Raw genomic sequence first — 25,537 nt, 5'->3', positions numbered from 1 at the left:
TGAAAAACAGTGGGAATAGTACCTAAGAAGAGGACTTGGTTTTCTCCTCATATTAAACCACAGTCATATACAAGAATCAGGAAAAATTACCCACAAAACTACTGATATTTCTTCTGTTTAAACAAACAAAAAACTTGACTAAACATAACCAAGTTTTCTCCATTCCCACAGTTCTTAAGTACCTCTATGTACTTTCTCACCCTCCTCTTTCTCTAAAAGTAAATTTTAGAAATGGAAACCTCCTTACTTCTGGCTTGTATTCAAAAAGAAGCTGATCTCCAGTGAGAAAGTCCTGTAGTGGGTACAGCTGCATGTTTTCACACATGTTTTCCACATACTCAACTGGATCTGTCTGTAAAGAGGTAAGATTATTTCACACCAGAAATTCTCCATTATTATCCTTAATGTGCCACAAAATATAAATAGTTATCTCTTTTTTTTTTTTTTGCGGTACGCGGGCCTCTCCCGTTGCGGAGCACAGGCTCCGGACGCGCAGGCTCAGCGGCCATGGCTCACGGGCCCAGCCGCTCCGCGGCACGTGGGATCTTCCCGGCCGGGGCACGAACCCCGCGTCCCCGGCATTGGCAGGCAGACTCCCAACCACTGCGCCACCAGGGAAGCCCCTATCTCTTTTTTTAACAATGAAACCAAAAGCTTCCAACAGATACAACCAGATGTAACTGCAGCTTAAGAATCTGATGCTCAGAATTCTACAAAAAATTTAGCCAGAGAACTAAAGTAGCTTAACCTAACACCCCTCCAATCCCCCATACTGAGCCCTACAACACACGAGGCTCTAATCACATCACAGCGTCTTCATCGAAGAAATTACAACACTGAACTTTAAAGGTCTGTTTACATGTCAAGTGCCCCACATGACTATGAAGTCCCTAAAGACAGGGTCTTCATCATTTTATCACTACAGCACTATCACCTAAAAACTATTTGTAAGCATAAATCAAAATCAATATATCAACAGAAATCAAAATGTGTCATTACATAAGTCTTGCTATAAGTGGTTAAATTAATCAGTATATTATCTCAATTTAAAACTGAAATAATGACAGAAAGTTCACTAACCTATGAAATGGAAATACTTTTCCAGAGGAAAGCAACCAATTCAAGTATTGATATTTACTGAGTACCCAAATGCACAGAATCTTAAAACTGACAGGTCCTTTAGACACAAAGTGGCTCCATCCCTACATTTTAAAATGAGGAAATGTACTCAGATTGATTAGGTGACTTGCCCCAGATCACACAATAAGTGATAGGTGAGTAGACACTAGAGCTTGGGCCTCTTAACATAGCAGTGAACACTCTTTCCCAAAATACCATACTGCCCAGTCCTTCCCTAGACAATCTGGGCTGTTCTCTCATCTAACAGAAGACAGAACAGAAGTGAAGGTTACTACATTCATGGAGGAGAAATGAGACATGCATACATCAAATTAGAGATCATAGGTATATGCTACCTACTACATTATCACATTCAGATAGAATATGGAAAAAGTATGGAAAGATTCATTGTTACCTTTTTTTGCTCCACCTCAGGAAACATTCCTGAATCAAGTTTATTAGTCACTAAAGTGCTACTATTTTGTGTTGTGTGTGTGTGTGTGTGTGTGTGTGTGTGTGGAGGTTAAGGTACCTTTTTTTTTGAAGTATAATTGACTTATAACATTATATTAGTTTTAGGTGTACAACATAGTGATTCCATATTTTTATATATTACAAAATGATCACCACAGCAAGTCTATTTACCATCTGTCACCTTACAAAGTTATTACAGCATTATTGACTATATTCCCTATGCTATACATTACATCCCCATGACATTTATTTTACAGCTGGAAGTTTGTACCTCTTAATCTTCCTTGCCTATTTCACTTATCTCCCACTCTTTCAAGTGCTATTATTGTTTAAAATGACTCCCTCTACTCTGTTCTAAATTTTTTAACCAGTTATTTTCACCAGCCACTTATTTTTGTAAGTTAACTGTTCTATTCAGCTTGCTACAAAATTGAGTGATTCAAAATATTTCCTATGAGAAAACAGGACCCTGGCTAAAAGTAGATCTTTGGTGCCAAGGCAATGGACAAAGTACTAGGAAAAAAAAAAACACTTAAATGCTATCCTTTAATTTTTTTTTAAGATATAATTCACATACCATAAAATCCACACTTTTAAAGTATACAATTAAAAATAAAATAAAATGTATAATAAAGTATATAACTCAGTGGTTTTCAGTATATTTATAAAGTTGTACAAGCATCACCTCTATCTAGTTCCAGAGTATTTTCATCAGCCCAAAAGGAAACTTCCATACCCAGTAAGCAGTTGCTCCCTGTTACCCACACCTCCCAGCCACTGAAAACAACCATCAATCTGTGCTCTGGCTCTATAGATTTACCTATTCTGGATATTTCATATCCAGATAAATGGAATCATATAATATGTGACCTGTTGTGTCTTGCTTCTTTCACTTAGCATATTTTCAAGGTTTATCCATGTTGTAGAATGAATCCGTACTTCATTACTTTTTATGCTGAATAATATTCCACAGTATGCAAATTCTACATTTTGTTTAACCATTCACTCATTGAAGGACATTTGGATTGTTTCCCCTTTTTGGCTATAATGAATAATGCTGCTGTGAACACCAGTGTACAAGTATTTGTGTGGACATAGGTTTTCAATTCTCTTGGGTGTATACCTAGAGATGGAACTGCAGGCTTATATGGTATCTCTATGCTTAACTTTTTAAGGAACTGTCAAACTGTTTTCCAAAGCAGCTGTACCATTTTACACTCCCACCCACAATGTATGAGAGTTCCAATTTCTCTACATCTCCAACACTTGTTATTATCTATCTTCTAATTTTTTTGTTTACTGCCACTCTCACTGCCTTCCATTATTATTACATTATTCCTGTTTCTCTGCGTATAGAAAGACACTTAAACAGCTTTTCTCTAGTTCAAGTAGCTGATTTATAAGGTATATTGAGTCCAAGTTCCCATGTGAAATAAAAATTACTTTAAAATTTTTTTTTAATTAAAAAAGACTGGCTTGAATAGTCTGAAAGAGCATTCCTATTTGCCTTTACTGATGAAGACAAGAAAAATATCTGAAGAGGAGATATGTCAACTTTGTTAATAAAACAAATATATAAAAGCTGAAATAAGCTGAGCTACTTGAGTTAAAATTTAGCAGTTCAAACAAAGATATGAACCTTTCTGATTTGTTCTTTGTACTGATTAGGTTTTAGTCTAAAATGTTTCGGGCTCATGTTTTAAAATCAAGACAAGCATTCATGAATACTGTGCTAAAGGTAAAAAAAAAAAAATGAGCTACAAAATGGCGAGCTATAAAAAAGGTATCTTGAAATGTCTTGCTAAGAAGAAACTAGAAGGGCAGAAAGAAAATGTAACTCAGCTAATGCTAAAAAGCCAATCCCCCAAAAAGGAATAAGGGTATTAGTTATGGCTGTAGTCCACAATTCTTACTCCTACTCTTTCCCTGCCACAGTTCTGCCCACATGTTGCCACAACAGTTAATAAGAACACTGAAAAAAATCAGTACTGCTAAAGTTGATGGCAGGACTTGGGGGTTCTATGCATATCAATCAATTTATAGAAGAGAAGTGTCTATAAGACCCTCAAATGGCCAATATAAAACACAGTAGCTCTCTGTTTTCATAGAATAAGATTTCAATTTCAAATGACTTCAAGCATATACAGCAGACTGTATAGGAATCAACAGCAACTGGAAGCTTATAGTTTTTGTGACCTTGTCCTCATGTACTTAAGTCTTCTCAAATTATAGTAGATATTTGTCCCTGGTGATGATCCAAAAAGGCAGATTTCACGATGCTCTATGAACTGGTGCTAAATTGGGGGCTCTTAATTAAGGGCCTACAGATACCTCCCACAAGATATCAGTGGACAAATTCAGGGAGGGCGGGAAGCATGAGTTTGATTGGGAAGAAATTACATATTTATTTTCACTAAACTCTAACTTAGCATTTTTATTCATTTATAAATATACAGGCAACAAACCACAGCAGTATTATCAGCATCTATGACTATAACCAATAGAAATCACAATATAGCTGTTGCAGATATCTCAAAATAGCACACTCAGAAGATGGCGGAGTAGAAGGACATGCTCTCCCTTCCTCTTTCAAGAACACCAGAATCACAGCTAACTGCTGAACAACTATCGACAGGAAGACACTGGAACTCACCAAAAAAGATACCCCACATCCAAAGACAAAGGAGAAGCCGCAATGAGATGGTAGGAGGGGCACAGTCACAATAAAATCAAATCCCATAACTGCTAGGTGGGTGACTCACAAACGGGAGAACACTTATACCACAGAAGTCCACCCACTGGAGTGAAGGTTCTGAGCCCCACGTCAGGCTTCCAAACCTGGGGGTCTGGCAACGGGAGGAGGAATTCCTAGAGAATCAGACTTTGAAGCCTAGCAGGATTTGATTGCAAGACTTTGACAGGACTGGGGGAAACAGAAACTCTACTCTTGGAGGGCACACACAAAGTAGTGTGTGCATTGGAACCCAGGGGAAGGAGCAGTGACCCCACAGGAGACCGAACCAGACCTACATGCTACCCTGTTGGTGGGTCTCCTGCAGAGGCGGGGAGTGGCTGTGCCTCACCGTGAGGACAAGGACACTGGCAGCAGAAGTTCTGGGAAGTACTCCTTGGTGTGAGCCCTCCCAGAGTCTGCCATTAGCTCCACCAAAGAGCCTGGCTAGGCTCCAGTGTTGGGTCACCTCAGGCCAAACAACCAAAAGGGAGGGAACCCAGGCCGACCCATCAGCAGACAAGCGGATTAAAATTTTACTGAGCTCTGCCCACCAGAGCAACAGCCAGCTCTACCCACCACCAGTCCCTCCCATCAGGAAACTTCCACAAGCCTCTTAGATAGCCTAATACACCAGAGGGCAGACAGCAGAAGCAAGAAGAACTACAATCCTGCAGCCTGTGGAACAAAAACCACATTCACAGAAACACAGACAAGATGAAAAGGCAGAGGGCTATGTACCAGATGAAGGAACAAGATGAAACCCCAGAAAAACAACTAAATGAAAGAGATAGGCAACCTTCCAGAAAGAGAGTTCAGAATAATGATAGTGAAGATGATCCAGGACCTCGGAAAAAGAATGGAGGCAAAGATCAAGAATGTGCAAGAAATGTTTAACAAAGATCTAGAAGAATTAAAGAACAAACAAACAGAGATGAACCATACAATAACTGAAATGAAAAATACACTAGAAGGAATCAATAGCAGAATAACTGAGGCAGAAGAACAGATAAGTGACCTGGAAGACAGAATGGTGGAATTCACTGCTGCAGAACAGAATAAAGAAAAAAGAATGAAAAGAAATGAAGACAGCCTAAGAGACCTCTGGGACAACATTAAATGCAACAACATGCGCGTTATAGGGGTCCCAGAAGGAAGAGAGAGAGAGAAAGGACCCAAGAAAATATTTGAAGAGATTAGAGTCGAAAATTTCCCTAACATGGGAAAGGATATAGCCACCCAAGTCCAGGAAGTGCAGAGAGTCCCATACAGGGTAAACCCAAGGAGAAACGCGCCAAGAGACATAATAATCAAATTGGCAAAAATTAAAGACAAAGAAAAATTATTGAAAACAGCAAGGGAAAAACGACAAACAACCCAATCCAAAAATGGGCAGAAGACCTAAATAGACATTTCTCCAAAGAAGACATACAGATGGCCAAGAGGCACATGAAAAGCTGCTCAACATCACTAACTGTTAGAGAAATGCAAATCACAACTACAATGAGGTATCACTTCACACCGGTTAGAATGGGTATCATCAGAAAATCTACAAACAACAAATGCTGGAGAGGGTGTGGAGAAAAGGGAACCCTCTTGCTCTGTTGGTGGGAATTTAAGTTGATACAGCCACTATGGAGAACTACTAAACTAAAAATAGAATTACCATATGACCCAGCAATCCCACTACTGGGCATATACCCAGGGAAAACCATAATTCAAAAAGAGTCATGTACCACAATGTTCATTGCAGCTCTATTTACAATAGCCAGGTCATGGAAGCAACCTAGATGCCCATCAACAGACGAATGGATAAAGAAGATGTGGTACATATATACAATGGAATATTACTTAGCCATAAAAAGGAACGAAATTGGGTCATTTGTAGAGATGTGGATGCATCTAGAGACTGTCATACAGAGTGAAGTAAGTCAGAAAGAGAAAAACAAATATCATATATTAACGCAGATCTGTGGAAACTAGAAAATGGTACAGATGAACCAGTTTGCAGAGCAAAAATTGAGACACAGAAGTAGAGAACAAACGTATGGACACCAAGGGGGGAAAGCGGCGGGGATGGGGGTGGGTGGGTGGTGTGATGAATTGGGAGATTGGGATTGACATGTATACACTGATGTGTATAAAATGGATGACTATTAAGAAGAAAAAATAGCACATTCATTGCTACTTAAAATTGTAATAATTATTAGATCTACCATTAGACTTTGTTATTTAATATATCGATACAGAGACCCATATTACTAATTTTTACTATTTTGAGTCTTTATTTCAGTATTCCTTTGTAACCTACTGGATTTTATCTTATGCATTTAAAAACACTATTCTATGAAAGGGAACCCTCCTACTCTGTTGCTGGGAATGTACATTGGTGCAGCCATTACAGAAACAGTATGGAGCTTCCTTTAAAAAAACTAAAAATAGAGCTACCATATGATCCAGCAATCCCACTCCTTGGCATATATCTGAAAAGATGAAAACTCTGATTTAAAAAGATACATGCACCCCAATGTTCATAGTAGCATTATTTACAATAGCCAAGACATGGAAGCAACCCAAGTGCCCATTAACAGATGAGTGATTTAAGAAAATATGAGATACACACACAGACACACACACACACACACACACACACACACACACACACACAGAGTGGAGCATTACTCAGCCATAAAAAAAAGAATAAAATATTGCCATTTGCAGCAACATGGATGGACCTAGAGAGTATCATACTAAGCAAGTCAGATAGAGAAAGACAAATATTATGATATCATTTATATGTGTAATCTAAAAAATAATACAAATGAAATTTATATACAAAACAGAAACAGCCTCAGACATAGAAAACAAATTTATAGTTACCAAAGAGAAAGGGATGGGGGGAAGGATAAATTAAGAGTATGGGATTAACAGATACAATTACTATACATAAAATAGATAAGCAGCAAGGATTTACTATACAGCACAGGGAACTATATTCAATATCTTGTAATAACCTATACTGGAAAATAATCTGAAAATATATACATATATACATATGTATCACTGAATCACTTTGCTGTATACCTGAAACTAACACAATATCGTAAATCAACTATACTTCAATAAAAACAAAATACAAAAACAAAACAAAAAACCCACTATTCTATGGGCTGCATAATAAATATTTAACAGTATTGTTTTAATGTTAAATTTCCTGAGCACAATTTTAGTGAGGTTATGCAAGAGAATACATTTGTTTGTAGCAGATACATGTTAAAAAACATTGAGAGGTGAAGTATCATGATATCTGTAATTAAATCTTAAAAAAATACATACACAAACACACAAGAAGAGGTGTGAGAGAGAAAGAAAATATGGCAAAATATTAAGAACTGGTAAATCTAGGTGAGGGATATACCAGTGATCATTGTACTACTAGGGCAATTTTTCTGAGAGTTTAAAAAGATGAAGAGGTGAAATAATATTCTGAGGAGGGGTCCATAGGATTCAACAGATTTCCAAAGGGATCCAAGGCACAAAAAGGGTTTTTTAAAAACCCTGCTCTAAACTCCTTACCTTTCAACTTTGCTTTCATATACCCTATGCCACAGACATGTAGGATCATTCACTTTTTCATAATACCCCAGAGTTCCTTACTTAATGTGCTTCCCATTGCTTAGAATATCTAAACCTTATCCATTTTTTAATACTGAACTCAATTCAAATTTACTACATCCATGAAGGCTTCCCTGTCCTATTCCAGTCAAGGCAAATGCTTTCCTTACCCTGAAAGTACAAAGCACACTATTTCTAACATTATATATGGTAATTACTTCATATTACCTTGTAGAATGTCTTCACAATATTTGAATTCCCAAAATATCAAGCTCTCCATGAATGTTTATCAAAGGGATTAAAGGGATAGACATATGAAATGACTACATAGATGAATGATTGTCACACAACATGATCTGTGTCAATCTGCCTAATTCTCTCACTGTTACTCAATATAAATACTCAAAAACACAAGAGTGAATTTTCAGAAACCTCAAGGCCATCTTGAGACTCACATGACAGAGAGTGGCAGAATTAAAACTCCAGTGACACTTCCAAAAAGAGGAACAATGTCCACACCAGTTTCAACTTGGTCACAGATAACATTCAAAAAGAATTTGACTTCCAGTACCTGTTCTTGGTAATGAAATTCATTATCCTCAATTTTCTGAATCTCTTCAAAAATTCTGTGAAAGAAGAAAATTATAATTAGAAGACATATTTAAATTTCTCATTAGAATCGTCATCAAGAAAAGAGAAGGATAAAAATAAACAGACTGTCCACGTAAACCTAAATCTTTAACATACGTTCACATGTAGTGGACTAAGGATATGGAACAAGTAAAGGAAATTAAGCAAGAAATGCCTGGAAAACCACCAAGCAGGACTAACGCATGTCTGTTGGTAGCCTGAAGGCTAAAACATATTAGGATTGACTCTTATAAGTATATATTACCTTTTTTCTGGGCCTAGCTTCTGCAGCATTTTTAAATACTGGAAGACAGTATGAGCAACCTAAAAATGAAACATCTAATTATACTTTTGCATAAAGTGATATCTATATAATTTTTAAAACCCTCCATTTTTATTACTTACCTCATAGAAATGTTCATAACCTTCATCAGTCAATGTAATAGAAATGCTGAACACTGAATAAGTAGAATTTTGCTCAAATCCTGTCTCACCATTTCCACCAAATAGTGCAAGAGCCCAGCACCTACAGTTAGGAGAAAAAATTAATCCAGTCAATATCTTGGGATTGATAGTCTACAAATACTTCAAATTAACAAAATAGGTAGGCTTTCTATGTAAAATTTGGGAAGCCCAGGCTTTGAAGCAAACATGCTTTCCAACAGTAAGTTTAAAAGTACAAATTTTTTTAAAGTACAAAGCCTCCCAAGGAATTGTACTGCATACAGGAATGATCAGAAGGAAATAACGGCCGTATTTACTTCTTTAATGGAAACACTAATATTACAACATAGTAAAACATTATCAGTTTCATGAAGCCACAGTAATTTTTTGTCAAAGAGAACAAAGTAATTTTTTGTCAAAGCATACTTTTAATATATTGTGAAGTATGTTCTTCATACTTCATACTTCACAATATATTGAAAGTACGCTTGCTGGGAAGCATTTCCCTTTTTCTTTTTTTTAGCCGCCCTGCTAGGCTTGCAGGATCTTAGTTCCCTGACAAGGGATTCAACCCAGGTCCTCAGCAGTGAAAGCGCGGAGTCCCAACCACTGGGACCTCCAGGGAATTCCCCTGGGAGGCATTTCTCGCATCCCTTTTTGAGCCATCTCCCAAGAGAAGCCTTAAAAAACACTTCAGATACTTCCCTACTTAGAATGTTAAGTGGGCTCTTTGAGACCATCAGCTAACCTGCACAGGTTATCTAAAAAAGAAGCAATAAGACTGTGTCTTTTCCTAACTAGAATAATCCTGAAAGTCTAAAATAAGGAGAGAGGAGGCCAGAATGAAAAACTTGAAATTCTAATAAAGTTCAGTAAGGTAAAAAGGTTATGCAAATCTCAAATGATATTACATTCATTGTGTAAGGCATATATGTACTTAACGTCATTCATTATTTTTCTAATAAGCCTGCCCTCTCAGCTTTCTTTTAATAATCTAGTACACATCAATATTTTAAAGTCTTATTTAAATTTCTCATCTACTTTCCATTCTTGAATAGTGTATAGAAAAATCAAGCAAGGAATTACTTTAATGTGTTTTGGTCCTGATTCTAAAGCTGTATTTCTATTATTTGGCTAGGCAACTTAAACAAGTGCTTAAATGCTTTAGGAAACATGGCTAACATACTGCTAACATGGCTGCATATACTGTTCACAGTCTCCCATATTTATATGATTTATCTGCCCAGTGAAGTTTTCATTAAAGTCTGCCTTCTGGGTTGGGAAAGCCTGGAGATCCACAGCATTTAAATAACTGACTTCATTATTATTCAAATCCAAATTCTTGATTAGAGCTAAACTTTCATGTAATTCTGGACTCTATTTATGAATTTAAAAATTTTGTGTACAACCATAATACTTCCAACATGGGCTAAAAGGTGGCTTCCAAGGAAATATACAAATATGATATGGCCATTAAAATAATCTAGGTTATGAAGAGACTTTAATTAAGTATTAGATTTGAATCTACGCTTCCTGGCAGACAAAGCAAAAAAAGAAAAGAATGGGTTATATAACACTTGTCCATTATTTTTCAGAGATTGCTACACTGAAAATACTTATTAATTAAATACTTGCTTTTTTCTAAGGTAAGAAAGAATGCTGCCTTTGCCTTCATGTCCAACCAGCCAAGAGATATAATGAAGTGGCTTCACCCTTTAAAAAAAAAGTTAAGGTCAGAAATTTTTAAAAATTAAGGTATAAATACCTTAATTTTACTTTAGAAAATCTTACTTCTGAGATTGATATTTGAGAATGTGATTACAAACTTATTTTCACATAAATTCTACTAAATATGAAACTATAATTAATTTGACAGCAGCGAGATAAAAATAGAAAACATGGTGAAATTTAACTTTTCATCTGAAATCACTGAATAAGTACAAATATTCCAAAATTTAAGAATTCTTTTGGATACTACTTTTTCTTTTGGATACCAATCTTACTTCTTTTCATGGTAAAATCTTTCATTATTTTTTCACCCAAAATAGAAATAATATAGATTCTTTATCATTTTAGAATCTGATGCAGATATGAATCATTCTGTATCCTTAAAAGCTTTCGGCATTGCATCAGGCTCTGTGGTAAACTGAAATGTGTTGCTTTATGGGTCAGAAAATCTAGCTTGTAGTTTTAGTTATTCCTGTAAGTAAGTGCATGATCTTGAGCAAAAGACTTAATCTCACTCTATTTTCTTTTTCTCTCTACTTGCCTAACTACTTACTCATAGGCTTTTCAGGAAAATGAAATAACAGGTGTAAAAAAAATCTTATATAATAATATACATCAATAGTCTGAGTAGTTGTTTATGTGTTATTCACATCATCTTTTCCCACTGGCTTCTACTATAATTTGGGGAATATATTCCTACCAAAAATATACAGAAAAATCAAGCTAGGAAATCTAAACATTCTTAAATTTTAAACTTAGTTTACAGAATTATACTCAGTAAACTCTTAAAAGTCATTGTTTAAAATATGAATTTGAAAAAAAACATAAAATATGAATGACATATTTTAGATTTCATCTATCCTAAAACTGACATAGAGGAGCAAATCAGTTAAAGAATGAACCCAGTTGAATACATAACATTTGCATGTGACCAAATCTAATTGTACTGTATTTGGTAACTCTGGAGGGAGAAACACTTGCTTCTTTGTAAAAATATAAAATCGTTCCCCCAAAAGCTAATTTAGTGGGAGTTCACATATTTGGGATAAGCATCAGGTTAAAACAAATATACAGTTCATTAAAAAAATAATAATAACTGGATCAAAACATACAGAAATGGTAACAGTCTTTGGAAAACAGAATCACGGATGACTTTTTTCTACTTTTCAGTAGTTTTCAAGATTTCTACAATGAATTACCTTAGTAATCAGGCAGAAGATAAACAAGGCTTTGTTAATTAACAAGAAATGCAAAAAATGGGAAAAATGGTATACATAGTATAATTCTATTTCCATTAAAAAAGACATGTTTTATATTCATTATTTTAATGTCTGAAGGATATATATGGAACTATTAATGTTGGGCATATCTTTGAGGACAGAGGAGAAGCAGAGTTTTACCTTTTACTTAATACTCTTTTGTCCTCAACATTTTACAAGCATATTACTTTTATAATATAAATTTAAAACAAACAGAATAAACTTTTAAATATGCATATAATCATTTTAACACGTTTTGGGATACTCTAACATAACTATACAACCAATGGACATTACTTTTTCCTATATTATCCTTGCACTAAAAAAAAGTAAGTAGACAATACACACGTTCTCTGCTTTCTCACTGGAGGCATACTGTTCTTGTTAACTTCATGGGACTTGATTGTTAAAAGCATTTTTTACTGAGCTTAAAGCAATACACATTACTTTTCTTTCCTTCTGCTTGTGTGTGTCTCTTCTTGGGTTTGTTTTCTTGGTTAGTTTTAGAAACTTAAGTTAAATTTTTATCAGTTCATTAGCATTTATTTCTAATGAGAAAAGCATTTGTAGCCATTGACTGATCCTTATCTTTAAGGAACTTCTTAGCCCATGTATATTGCTCATGTAAAATAATTATATAAATAAATTGAAGTGTTTTCCTAATTTCTAAAAATCTGACCTAACTCATTCCCAACTCAAGTAGGTCCTTGAGATTTATGCTGTAGTTGTATTTCAGGCTCAAAATTATTTAACTTTACTTTTGACAAGATCGAACTAAATGGCCACCACTGACAAATAAATCATAAGCTAACATATATTTGTACTCAAAGTGCTAAATAAAATAATTACAAAAGTTAGCATTCACACTAAGATACTTAACTTCAAAGACTCAGGAAAGGCAACTAATTATAAGAAAACTCTAGCTTTTATACCCAAGAAGACATTAAAATATATAGCAAAGGCTTGAACAATCCAGGAGTAGTGAGGTCCTAGTTTACCATGTTACCTGTGTTTATAAATCCAGAATGCCCAAATTTAAACCATTTAGTATGCTTTTAAAATATGATTCTCACTCAGTATCTAGTGGAGTAAATTTGCCTTTGAACTCTTACCTGTAATGTTGCTGTTGAGGGGGAAGTGCCCATGTGATGGTCAGAGCATGAATTTTTCTGATTGGAACAACTGAACAAAAATATTTTTCAGAAGAACAGATATAAGTGTTTCTCTATAACTTATATATACTATGTTACATGAAATTTTTTAAAATTCAATATATTTCATCCTCCAATAAGCATGGGAAAGTTAAATATAATGCAATTATTATTTCAAGTTGCCAATTTTCCAATTTGAATAATGCAATTTTTGTAAATTTCTTTTCAATTTGGTTTCACAGATAGAGAAGGCATGGATAAAAGAACTATGAAAATAGGCAAGCCCCTAAAGATGGATCCCTTCTTGCAAGAACGGGTACAGGACTAGGAGTCAGGAGACCCATGGCTGAAATCCAGCCCTACTACTATCTTGCTATCTGTGTTTATACGACCTTGAGAAAATCACTTGCATTTAACTCATTCTGAATCTGTTATGGTATGATGAGTGGGGTAGGCTGAAGTAACTCTAAGATTCTTCCCAGTGCTTCCCATTCTTCTACGATTCTTTGAAGAGAAAATCTACAGCCAGGAAGAATACAACCAAAAATAAGTTGTCTCTGGGAAGAGTCAGCTTAGATAAAATGAAGCCAGCAGCAGATAAAGAGTGTGACAAAAGTCATTGGTCAGAGAAAGGGAAGAGAAAAGAGACTGGCAATGGGGTGAAGGAGAAGAAGGGAATAACTAGGCAATTAGGAGAAAGAAAAAAATCTGCCATGATAAAAAGAGCAAAGAAAGAGAAATGGTGAATTAGGAATGTTTCTGCAATATTCACTATGGGCAAACTGTTAAATAAGTTATAGCATAACCATGCGATGGCTCATTGGGCAGTTATTACAAATATAATATTAAATGAAATAAGCAAGAGATAGAGTGTATATATTTTATAATCTCAACTACATTAAGAAAATATACCTACAGAAACTCAAAAGGAAATCTGCCAAAACCACTTCTCTGGATGGTAAGATTTAAGGGTAACTCCCCCCACCCATTTTTTTTTTTATACTAAATCTGCCTTCATTTAACAAAAATTGGTTTTATAATGAAGATAAAAGGAAATTATTTCCGAAGTGTTTTCCCATCCTCTATTTTTCTCTTTTAAAGGCAAAAAAGAGCAGAATATAGATAAAAACAAAATAGGAAAGAAACAAAAAACCAAGAACGAAAGGGAACAAGAAGAAAATAGGGAGAAAGCATGAAACAGACTCAAGTAGCATTAAGGTGCCAAACCAATGAAACTGCTACTAGTTAGTGGCCTGCTATCTGTCACTAGTTGGATTTCCACTGTCTACTCCCTTTCCAATCCAGCTGTACTTTCTGTTGTATTCTCATTTTCAAAGAAAATTGGCAGCCTCAGTTAAGTTTTAGAGAATGTGCTAAAGTTATTTCAAACAGTTTTAAACCTTTGGTTCACGAACCTCTATAAAGTTTGTTAAATGCTGGTGTGTCAAATGGATCCGTTAAATGGCCAAAGTTTGGTTTGGGTAACCCACTGAAAATAAAACAAATACATTAAAATTTAATTGGCAAAAGCCTTTATAAGCAGTATCTTTAGGGATGCCTAAACTGATAGGTTTTTATAGTCTATTCTACATACTCCTGGCTGAAAAGCATTCTAGGCATAAGCGAATAGATGGCAACAAAGCCACAAAATCCTGAACTACACAAACTATTCTTAACCTCAGCCCCAATAACTCAAATACTTTTAAAACTCACAGGAGACAGAAAACAATGAATTGAAGGGACCTCCCCTCCCAATATTTACTGTCTCTATCAGTCCCATCCAACTTCAGTTCTCCTCTTAATACAAAGCCATTTCAGAAAGAAAACTTACACTAGAGATATTTTTTTAATCCAAGAAATATACATGGAGAGATTCTTACATATAAAGTACAATATTAGGCACTGTAGTATTTGAGAAACTTGGACTCTTCCTTCTAGAGGCTTCACACCTGGTTGGATATATTGTAACTAATATTTCTTCTAAAATATGGTCAGTATGAATCAGTATTAATTACCTAGAACACTTTTTAACCCGTCTGATTAAGGAACCAAAGTTCTTAGTGAATAATATGTAAAAGCACTTTTTTTAATTTAAAATTCTTATTAGGAATTGATTGACAAGACCTAATGAATCCGCCTATTCAATATACCTCTGATTTTATTAGTAAAGTTTCACAGTGAAACACATTTCAATCTGCCATTTGACATTTCCATAGCTAATACTCATTTCTTATCAAAACAAACAAACAAAAACAAATTAAATAACCCCATAACTTTGGCATGGCTTTCATTATCTTAATTAGCATACTTAAAAGTATTGCTAATTATCAACAGAAGTTTACATAAAGCCAAGATAATAATAACCAATCTGTTGTTATTACAAATTATTCCAACATTTTTAAAGCTAATTTTTCTTTCATAAATTTAAAACAAATTGTCTTGGAATGAAGAACTGGAAAGAGTCTAGCTTACTCACCTGATGCAAGAAAAAATAATCTGATTTCATTTAGTTTACTAAAATGCAAACTGCTAAGAGTGGGAAGAGACACTTTGCTTGAGAATTAAATTTTCTGTATTCTTTGCAAAAAAAATGTAACAATAAAGTATCTTTTAAATATTTGTATTATTTTGATGAATTTGAGGTGGACAAAAAAATAGTAGCTTTCTGAACTAGAACCCTACATCCAATTTCTAATAAAAGGCAATTTGATTCAACTACAATATATGCAATAGACTTTTCAGGCAATATGTAAAGTCAGTCATCAACTACGAGATTATTTTGTTTATGGGGAAAAAGCATTCCAAGTTCCAAACAACTGACTTTAAAAAACAAACCTTCAGAACTTAATTTGTTCTGAGGCAGGGGATACGTATATGTATATGCTACCTCTCAATACAATATTTGCTTTCATATCATAATTTCAAGCACTGTACATAGTAACAGAAAAGCTCTGAATAAATGTAAAAGGAGGCACAAATTCTTCAGAGTTACTGCTTACTATAAGTTTATAAGCTTGTAAGTTCTGAACTACAGAAACTATGGGATCTTTGGTTATCTTAGTTTTCCCACTCAAAGGCTGTGCAATCTTGCTAAACTACTTTAGTTCTTAATATAATCACCTGTTTAAAAAAAAATAAACTAAAAGCAAAAACCTCTGGGATTCATACGGGAAGATATGAATCTTTAACTCTAACTTTAGCCTCTTTAACTCTATAGGTGTATGATTTATGAAAATAAATGTCTTACTTGTTTGGTATCTGAGAGAAGATTTCAGTCACCCACTTTTCTAAAGTATCCAGTGTTTCTTCGTGGAGAGGGCAGGAAGGAGACAGGGAAAGGCAGTGTTGTTATTAAAGGTAGAAATGCAATTATATTTCTCACAGATCTTTAACTATAAAACAAAGGAATACTTTAGTTTGGGCATCACTTGCCATTCCTTAATCAGTAATAGGAAAAATAATATTTAAGAAAACCTTGAGACACATATAATTTTGTTAAGACTCCTTTATTCTTTCTCCCTGGCAAAGTTAGAAAAAACACACAAGTAGAAAAAAAAGTTTTTGTTTATCATTAGGCTAGAAGAAGGACCAAGAGATAAAAATACATCAATCATCCTCCTACCCCATTCCAAAACTTACTTCCTCTAGGAAGGTTTCTCTTAACTAACCTACACTACCCTTCTCAGCAGGTCATCAGTACTATTATACTCCATTTACTTTACATTAATTTACACTTGCTGTGGTTTTAATATATGTCTTCTTAGGCTGATATGATTTCTATCTTCTTTTGATTATTTTCTTATATTTCATAAGAAATTCTTCTGAAATTTCTAGTAAAACAGATCTAAATGAAAAAGGAAACCTTTTAGCTTTATCCCAGTGACTCGTTACCATCACTGGATAGTATTTGTTAGTTTCACCAGCTACATGACTTTCACTAATTCTCAAAAGAGATGCCCCAGTATATAAATACAAGATGCAAATTAGACTAATCAAGTTCTGAATTTACTCTATACTATTTATACTGATATTTAACTCTTAAATGATATAATAAATGCTGAAGCTCCGAAATCAACTGACTCTAGATTGGACAAGGTTTTCTAATCAAACACGTGGGGCTTATTTTAGAAATCTGCAACAAGCGTTAATATGCTCATATTTGTTATCACAGAAGAGAATGAAAAAGAATCAATACCTAGTTGAAGAAAGAAGAATCACATTAGGGTGAGAGGATTAGTTTTTCAAAAAGAAATATACAAACTATAAGGTATTGACATATCAAAATGAACAGTTCAGCAAATGACTGACTTTGAAAAACAGCCTAAGGAGATTAAAATATAAAGAAAACAAAAGAAAGGTACTATGATTTCTTTAATGAGAAAAGCTGACACAACATCATTTTCAGTAATGATAAAAGAAGGAAAAGAGTAGAGGTATTGACCAGTATTATTACATTTAAGATACTTCTGCTAGCATCACCATGACAGACTTCAATTAATCATGCCATTTTACTGAACCCTATGTAAGGATGAAAAGACAAACACTGTGCCCTTTAAGAGTTTATGATTAATACAGATTAAATGCAAAACCGGAGATAACAGAGGCAGCAGCCAAATGTGGCTTAAAAGGCCAATTCATGGGACTTCCCAGTGGCGCAGTGGTTAAGAATCTGCCTGCCAATGCAGGGGAAACGGGTTCGAGCCCTGGTCTGGGAAGATCCCACATGCTGAGGAGCAAACTAAGCCCATGTGCCACAACTACTGAGCCCGTGTGCCACAACTACTGAAGCCCATGCACCTAGAGACTATGCTCCACAACAAAGAGAAGCCATCGCAATTAGAAGCCCGCAAACTGCAACGAAGAATCGCCCCCGCTCGCCGCAACCAGAGAAAGCCTGCACACAGCAATGAAGGCCCAACACAGCCAAAATTAAATAAATAAATAAATAAATAAATAAGTTTATTAAAAAAGAAAAAACAATTCATGATCAATCAGTACATTAATACACTCATAGACTAGCCTGGAGTTAAGACCTATGTCTATAAAAGAAAAAACATTTGTCTGAGAATCAGATGATTTTTTGCTTCCCTGAGCTTTGCCTCTTCAAATTCTGATTTTCTTTAGTTCATATTAGGATCAAGCACTAAAGTATTGTAAATTAACAGTGAACTGCAACATTGATACGACAGACAAATCCTAAGAAAGCACTATTTCCAAATAATTTTAAGGGCCATAGTAGACAATATTACCTTTGGATTGAACCACTAAAGTCATGTAATGAGCAGAATAGTAATGCATCCAGAATTCTCTCAATCTAGCATGTGTATCAATATTATTCCTTTTTGGTTCATGTTTGAGAGTCTCAGCATTTCCTATAAAATGACGGAAAAGATTATAGAAATAACTAAGTTTATTAAGTCTCCACACTGACAATGCATCCTTTGCTACTATATTTAACTAATGAAATAACCCAAGTGACTCACAATATTGAAACAGTGTATAATAATAAGACAAAAATTCATAAGAAACAATTTCAAAGTATATTTTAACACATAAGGAATTAATCTCTAGTTGGCAATACCTTAACAACAGTAATTGCCTTAAGCTTCCTTTCTTAATAATTAGTCTACTATTAGGTTTTATCTCTTTATTATTTTAGTAATATTCTGCATAATTCTTAAAAATAAACCACATAAAGCAAGGATGACATACAAAGTGTATATAACTGTACAAACAAGCAAATCATCCTTTGAATGAAGTACCATTTAGATCAACTCATTCCAGATTCTACTCTGTGGTCAAGAGGATTAATATAAGGCTATAATAACTGAATTCTAACACTAAGAAAAAGCCATAATAACTGAAATCTAACACTAAGAAAAAGCCATTATGAAAAACCAGATACCATTTAAACAGCTTAACAATTAAACAAAATTAGGTCACAGCTCAAAAGCTACTAGAGAAATTATTGCTGAATCTCTGTTGATAACTGGAAATGTCAGGTTGGGGAAGAGCACACACTTTATAACCAGATAAACAGAGGTTCAAATCCCATATCCACCACTATCATATTTAAGAAAATTAACTTCTCTGAGCCTGTTTCTTTATCTTTAAATGGAGATTATAATGGTACGAAGCTCATAACATTGTTATGATGATTGAATGGGATAATTCATGTAGTGTTAGCAGAGCATCTGGCACCCAGAAAACATTCACAAAATGTTAGGTGCTATTCCTCATATATCCAATGTTAGAGAACCAAATATAGGCATGCTGAACTACTTTCTATTTGAAAAGCTTCCTACCTACCCTAAAAGGTAAAAGGTACCTAGCTACCCTACCTTTATAACTTTCCATTCTTTATAAACTTTTCATATTCTCAATCTTCCTTAACTAGAAAACATGAAATAGATGAAGTATTTAGTATCTTACCCCAAAAAAATTTCCCCATAGGATGTCCAGGTCTAGCAAGGCTTCCAAACAACATTTCCTTTCTGTTTGCATCAGAGGGTCTTGCAAGTTGATATTCTGTCAGTTTTAAGGAAACACTTTTAATAAAATGAAATTCAGTATCTTGCTTTATTATCTGGAAATTCAAGCTTAAAGAACTGAAAGTAAGGAAGTAACAAAAATTAATTTTATGAATAAAGTGTAGTAAGACTGAAGCAGGGAAACCAATGATCTAGGACAAGTTCTATGACTTAACACATTCTCTAACTTTGGGTAGTCAATTCACCTTTCTAGAGATTTTCCCTTATTTTCAAATGAAACAGGCAGTTAATAATCTGAAGGTTATTATTGTGAGAACTAAAGTATTGCCTGACATATCAGTAAACAAAAGATGTTGCAGCCATCAAGCCATCACATTACAGCCACAGGGACGGTGCGCCCTCAGGAAGCTCAGGATGAGAAAACATGGGATACTGGACCCAGATAGCTGCGGTGCCTATCAAAGGAATGATTTCAGTGAGCCCAGACTCTTGCATCTTCCCGTACATAGAAAAGCGCTAAATTCCTTAACTTGAGATATCTCGGTTTCTTTTATTAACAGTAATCTTCTGATGTTCCGACTACCTGGTCTTTTGTTGCAAAAAAATCCTATATATCCTAGCTCCCCCGCTTGCCTCTTTGGAACAGTTTTCTCAGCGTTATCTGAGATGCTGTGTCCCAGGCTTGAAGTCCTCAGAAAATCCGCCAAATAAAACATAACTCTCAACTTTTAGGTTGTGCATTTTTTTTCAGTCAACAGATGCTATGTCCAAGATCTTACTGATGAAAGTGCCAAGAAAATGTTAAATCAAACTCCTTACTGTCTGGGAACTTTGTCATATATATTGTTTAAATCTCCTCCAAAGCCAACTGTGTTGGTAATAAAGTATTAATGGTTAAAAACAATCACTTTGAAGTCAGAAGTATCTTGTCTAGAATCCAAGTTCTGCCATTTACTAAGCTATACAACCTTGAGAAAGTTATCTAACTTCCCTGATTCTATTTCTCATTTATAGAATGGAGTTACAAGTACCTAGCTCACAGGATTCTTATAAGAATTAAATAAGATATATTCCTTCAACAAATATTTACTGAACATCATGCAGCAGGTACTACTAAAACTAGCTGCTGGAGGCAGAAGGTTCAGAATCAAAGCAGAGGCAAGATATCAGGCTGAAGAGTTAAGAAACAATTTTTGAAAGAGCACTTCTAAGCCTCAGTTTCATTGTATGTCAAATAAGGATAATGGAGGTAATAATCATAACAATGCACATAATAAGTGCTCAATAAATGTTAGCTATTTTGGGGGGGGGCTTCCCTCGTGGCGCAGTGGTTGAGAGTCCGCCTGCCGATGCAGGGGACACAGGTTCGTGCCCCGGTCCGGGAAGTTCCCACATGCCGCGGAGCGGCTGGGCCCGTGAGCCATGGCTGTTGAACCTGCGCGTCCGAAGCCTGTGCTCCGCAATGGGAGAGACCACAACAGTGAGAGGCCCACATACCGCAAAAAAAAAAAAAAAATGTTAGCTATTTTTTTTAATCATAGGAGTAATGGTAAGGCATTACAAATGTTTAATAAGGAGAGTAACATTATCAGATCTGGACTTCACTAAGTTCATTCTGGTTGTAAATGTGGAAGCAAAAGTATAGACAGGGAAACTGATTAGAGGCCATCACTGTTATACTTGGTAAAGAGAGTGGAAACTAAAGTGGTGACAGAAGAGATGGAAAGAAGCAAAAGTATATTCAATAAAATACTTCAGTTATAAGCCATGAAGTCTAAATCAAAGATGAGACAGTAAAAAATATATACATTTATAATTTCCATACCTGGAAAACATATGTAGTAAAAAAATATATACATAGCTTCAACAGAGTAAATTTTTTAAATCTCTGTAAAAATTATGAAGATATGGCTGTAACACAGAAGAAACAATTCCATTATTAAGGTGACAGGCTGAATAATGGCTGCCAAAGATGGCCACATCTTAATCTCCAAAACCTGTGAATGTGTTACCTTATGTGGTAAAAGGAACTTTGCAGTGTGATTAAATTAAGGATCTTGAGAAGGGGAGATTATCCTGGATTATCTGGGTCCCAATGTAATCATAGGGTCCTTAAAAGAGAGAGGTAAGAGGATCAAAGACAGAAGATATAAAGACAGAAGCACAAGTCAGATAGCAAAGAAGATTCTACACCCATGGCTCTTCAGATAGTGAAAGGAGCCATAGTCTAGGAAAGTAGGTGGTATCTAGAAGGTGCAAAAGGCAAGGAAACAGATTATCCCTTGGAGGCTCCAAAAGGAATGCAGCCCTGAAGAAATATTTTAGACGTCTGACCTCCAAAAGTTTAAGAAAATAAATTTGTTTTTATTTTAAGCCTGAGTTTCTGGTAATTTGTTACAGCAGCAACAGAAAACTAATGGAGTAGACATATAAACATACCTACAAAAAGTGATTTAGTACCTCCTACAACTGATAAAAATAGAGTATAAATACTGAACACTTAGAGAACACACTCAACCACTTGATTATATAAAAAAAGTCTTTGGCCATATCCTCAGTCTCAATTACTAAGGTACAATATGCAGGCAATTAAACATGCTTATGTAAAAGTATGAACAATCATTAAAATAAAGAGCTAATCATTAAAAATAATTTTTTTCTCTATAATCTTCTTTTAGCAATAAGTTAATCCCATTTTAAAACCTACCCTGTGGACATTTATGAGCTTCTGTGATTAAATGTATTCAAGAAAATTATAAAACACTGAACAGACCTATCTGCATTGTGCAAATAAATGCTTATAAATTTGTGTGTATAACCACTCCACTGAAAGATTAGACCAAAAACAGATTGTCGATGCAGGGCATGGTGATAAAGTAACGAAGGTAAAACAAGATAATAAATTAAAAACTCAGGAAAGAATCTCTTCCATAAGCAGGTGGAGAGGAATAAAGGAAAAAGAAAATGAAAAGATGATTCTACCAGGATAGCTGAACTTCCTTTCAACTCCTCTCACATTGAATGGGCCATCCAAGCATGCAGGCAACTAAAAACATGCGAATGAGATGAGAATGATAGAATAAAGACTATCACATCTGAATAGAAGAAAATAACATCTGATTATTGAGCTTTCAAAAATAGATCTCATTATTTGCAGATATTGATTTTGGAAAAAAGAAAAGCTAAGATGTATGAATATAATACTGACTTAGACCTGGCCTAGAGCTGTTAACTCTTAATGGTCTGCATACTATACACGTTAACATGTAAAACTGTTAAACATTTTGTGGTTTTAGCCAAGATAAATTTATACTGTGTTCACAATAAATATCAATATCTATCAATGTATAAATATTGAGTCTCCAAATGATCTTGTTGTATGTTCATAGAATCTAAACTTAGCTCTTGTCTTATTTATAATATTCTGATGTCTTATAAATGCAAATAAAAGAATAATATATCATAAACAGTATGCTAAAAAGCAAAACTGGCTAATGAATACTAGTTTATTACACCAGTTAAAATTTAAGACCTCTCCCATCTCCCTAATCTCAAGTAAATCCTTCATACTTAGAAGGTTAAGTAACTAATGATATATACCTAGCTATTTATATCAGATCACAAATTGAAATCTAGGTCTCCTATCATCAAAAACAAACAAAATAACAGAGCCTTTAGCTTAAGTTCATCTTAAACCAAAACGACTTACTGTATGTGTGTGTGTACATATCATATATCACATATTATGTATATATATATATATTTCTGCATAATATTCAAAATATAATAAAACATTCTGAATTAAACTTGTAAAATTAAATTAGACGTTTAATCTTTCTTTTTTGGCCGCACCGCACAGCTTGCGAGATCTTAGTTTGCCGACCATGGATTGAACGTGGGCCCTGGCAGTAAAGCGCTGAATCCTACCACTGGACTGCCATGGAATTCCCTAGACGTCTAACCTTTTTTTTTTTTTTTTTTTTCAGTACGCGGGCCTCTCACTGTTGTGGACTCTCCCGTTGCGGAGCACAGGCTCCGGCTGCGCAGGCTCAGCGGCCATGGCTCACGGGCCCAGCCGCTCCGCGGCATGTGGGATCTTCCCGGACCAGGGCACGAACGCATGTCCCCAGCATCGGCAGGCAGACTCTTAACCACTGCGCCACCAGGGAAGCCCCGTCTAACCTTTTAAATGCCAATTTCGACCCACTCTAGAAACTGTATAAAGAAAAACACACTTGAAGGAATTAAAGACACAGAATATAGTTCCTAGGTCCCAAAAAGTAGGGAAGGCTTTTGGAGTTTTCCTTAGTTATTTTGGTTTTTTATGTATTCAACAAATACTTATCTGGGCCTATGAAAAAACAGACACTGTGGGTAGGCAAGTAACAAAAATGAAGAAAATAAATCCTTGATTATAAGGAGCTACTAGAACCAGGAGGAATCTAACTCCATTCCACCCTCTTTTACAAATAAATTGAGAGCCACAGTTAGTGACATTTCTATAAGTAAAACACAAGTTTGCTGACTTCAACACAGTTCTTTCCAGCCATCTGCAGTTTATTCAGCCTAGTGAACGCAATGTGATTATTAGAACTAGACAATCAAGCCAAGAGGGAAAATGCTACAAAGAGAAGAACTAGTACAGAGACCTGGCCTCTTCAGCTATGCAAGCCAAGCCTAACCTATGTGAACTAGAAATCCCCCCAAGTCTACTGTTACATGTTTCTAATACTAAAATAAGGAAGCAGGGTTAATCTGCAGTGGTGCTATTTACTGGTACTTTGTAATTAAGGGATATGTGCAGCACAGTTCTCTAATGAACCTGCACCCTATAGAGACACACAGCCTTCCTTACGGTCTTCAGTATTTAAATCACAAAGATAAGAAAAACTGTCAAAAAGTAAAATTAAACGCATTTCCTGTTCAGTTTAGTTTCTTCATCCATAAACATACCACGATTGTTTTCAGAACTACAGAAACTCAACCCACAAAGCACTGACACACAGAGGCAACAAAAAATAAGCTATTTAAATATCAGGATGGTGCTTAAAATAAAGTCTCAGAGAAAATGCCTCTTCATACAAAAAGAGTATGTGAACTTTTAAAGTTTTAACACCCAGTATTAGCTTTAAGAATCAGGCTCTTATCCTGCAAAAGGTCAGTCACTGTGGTAAAACCCTCAAAAAACAAAGGCTGAAAAATCGAAAATCTACCATTCTTTGACTTATTTCAAATATATACTGAATTAGACATTTAATGGCTTCAAAAATAAACATGACATATCTATTTTAACTTAGCCCTTTATAATATAAAGAGTGACAAAGAATAGTAAATGTGCTAAACGACTGGATCAATGAAGGAAAAAGCAGCAAGACATAAAGCACTTACCACTATCAACAGCTTCAACTTCCCGGTCAATTGCATCTCTGATCATTAGTGGATGGATGAAGAATTGGGCCCATCTGAAAAAAAAAAAAAAAACAAAAACTGTTTGGTAAAAGCTTTTCATCAGTCAACATCTACTTTTTTAATTAAGAAGCTTTACTAAGATAGAGATTTAGTTCATAATCATGCATATAAAACCTAAACAATACACAGCATTTCTAGATTTTAAAGTCTACAAACTACCTTTTTTCTATTATGAAATATAATACCCATACAGAAAAGTATTATATATAAAACATGGGCATATAGACTATAAGGTAAACACCTGAGTGGCCACCACTCAGATCAAGAAATAGACCACTGTCAGAACTCTAGAAGAACCCAGCACCCACCTTATCCTCAGAGTTAATATCATGAATGTTACGGGTATCACTTCTCTGCTTTTCTTGATAGTTTTACCACATATATATGTATTTCTAGGCTGGTGTTTCTTGATCTTTTTTTTTTTCC

General features: G+C 35.0%; 1 protein-coding gene across 3 annotated transcripts in view; it reads right to left on the bottom strand.

Annotated features, from left to right (window-relative positions):
• NRDC (nardilysin convertase) overlaps positions 1-25,537 on the bottom strand; it is a 91,427-nt gene that overhangs the window by 20,821 nt on the left and 45,069 nt on the right. For all 3 annotated transcript variants that reach the window (XM_060140086.1, XM_060140085.1, XM_060140087.1), the window contains 11 exons: positions 25,031-25,104; positions 19,584-19,679; positions 18,401-18,523; positions 16,399-16,456; positions 14,567-14,640; positions 13,113-13,182; positions 10,649-10,726; positions 8,975-9,095; positions 8,835-8,893; positions 8,511-8,565; positions 248-352 (listed from right to left, as the gene is read on the bottom strand). In XM_060140086.1, coding sequence (XP_059996069.1) covers positions 248-352; positions 8,511-8,565; positions 8,835-8,893; positions 8,975-9,095; positions 10,649-10,726; positions 13,113-13,182; positions 14,567-14,640; positions 16,399-16,456; positions 18,401-18,523; positions 19,584-19,679; positions 25,031-25,104 — 913 coding nt within the window. The remainder of the gene's footprint in view (positions 1-247; positions 353-8,510; positions 8,566-8,834; positions 8,894-8,974; positions 9,096-10,648; positions 10,727-13,112; positions 13,183-14,566; positions 14,641-16,398; positions 16,457-18,400; positions 18,524-19,583; positions 19,680-25,030; positions 25,105-25,537) is intronic.

The sequence above is a fragment of the Lagenorhynchus albirostris genome, chromosome 2 (assembly GCF_949774975.1).
Source record: "Lagenorhynchus albirostris chromosome 2, mLagAlb1.1, whole genome shotgun sequence".
NCBI lineage: Eukaryota > Metazoa > Chordata > Mammalia > Artiodactyla > Delphinidae > Lagenorhynchus > Lagenorhynchus albirostris.
Note: the sequence above shows the minus strand (reverse complement) of the source record. Positions and strands in the feature narration are given on the sequence as shown.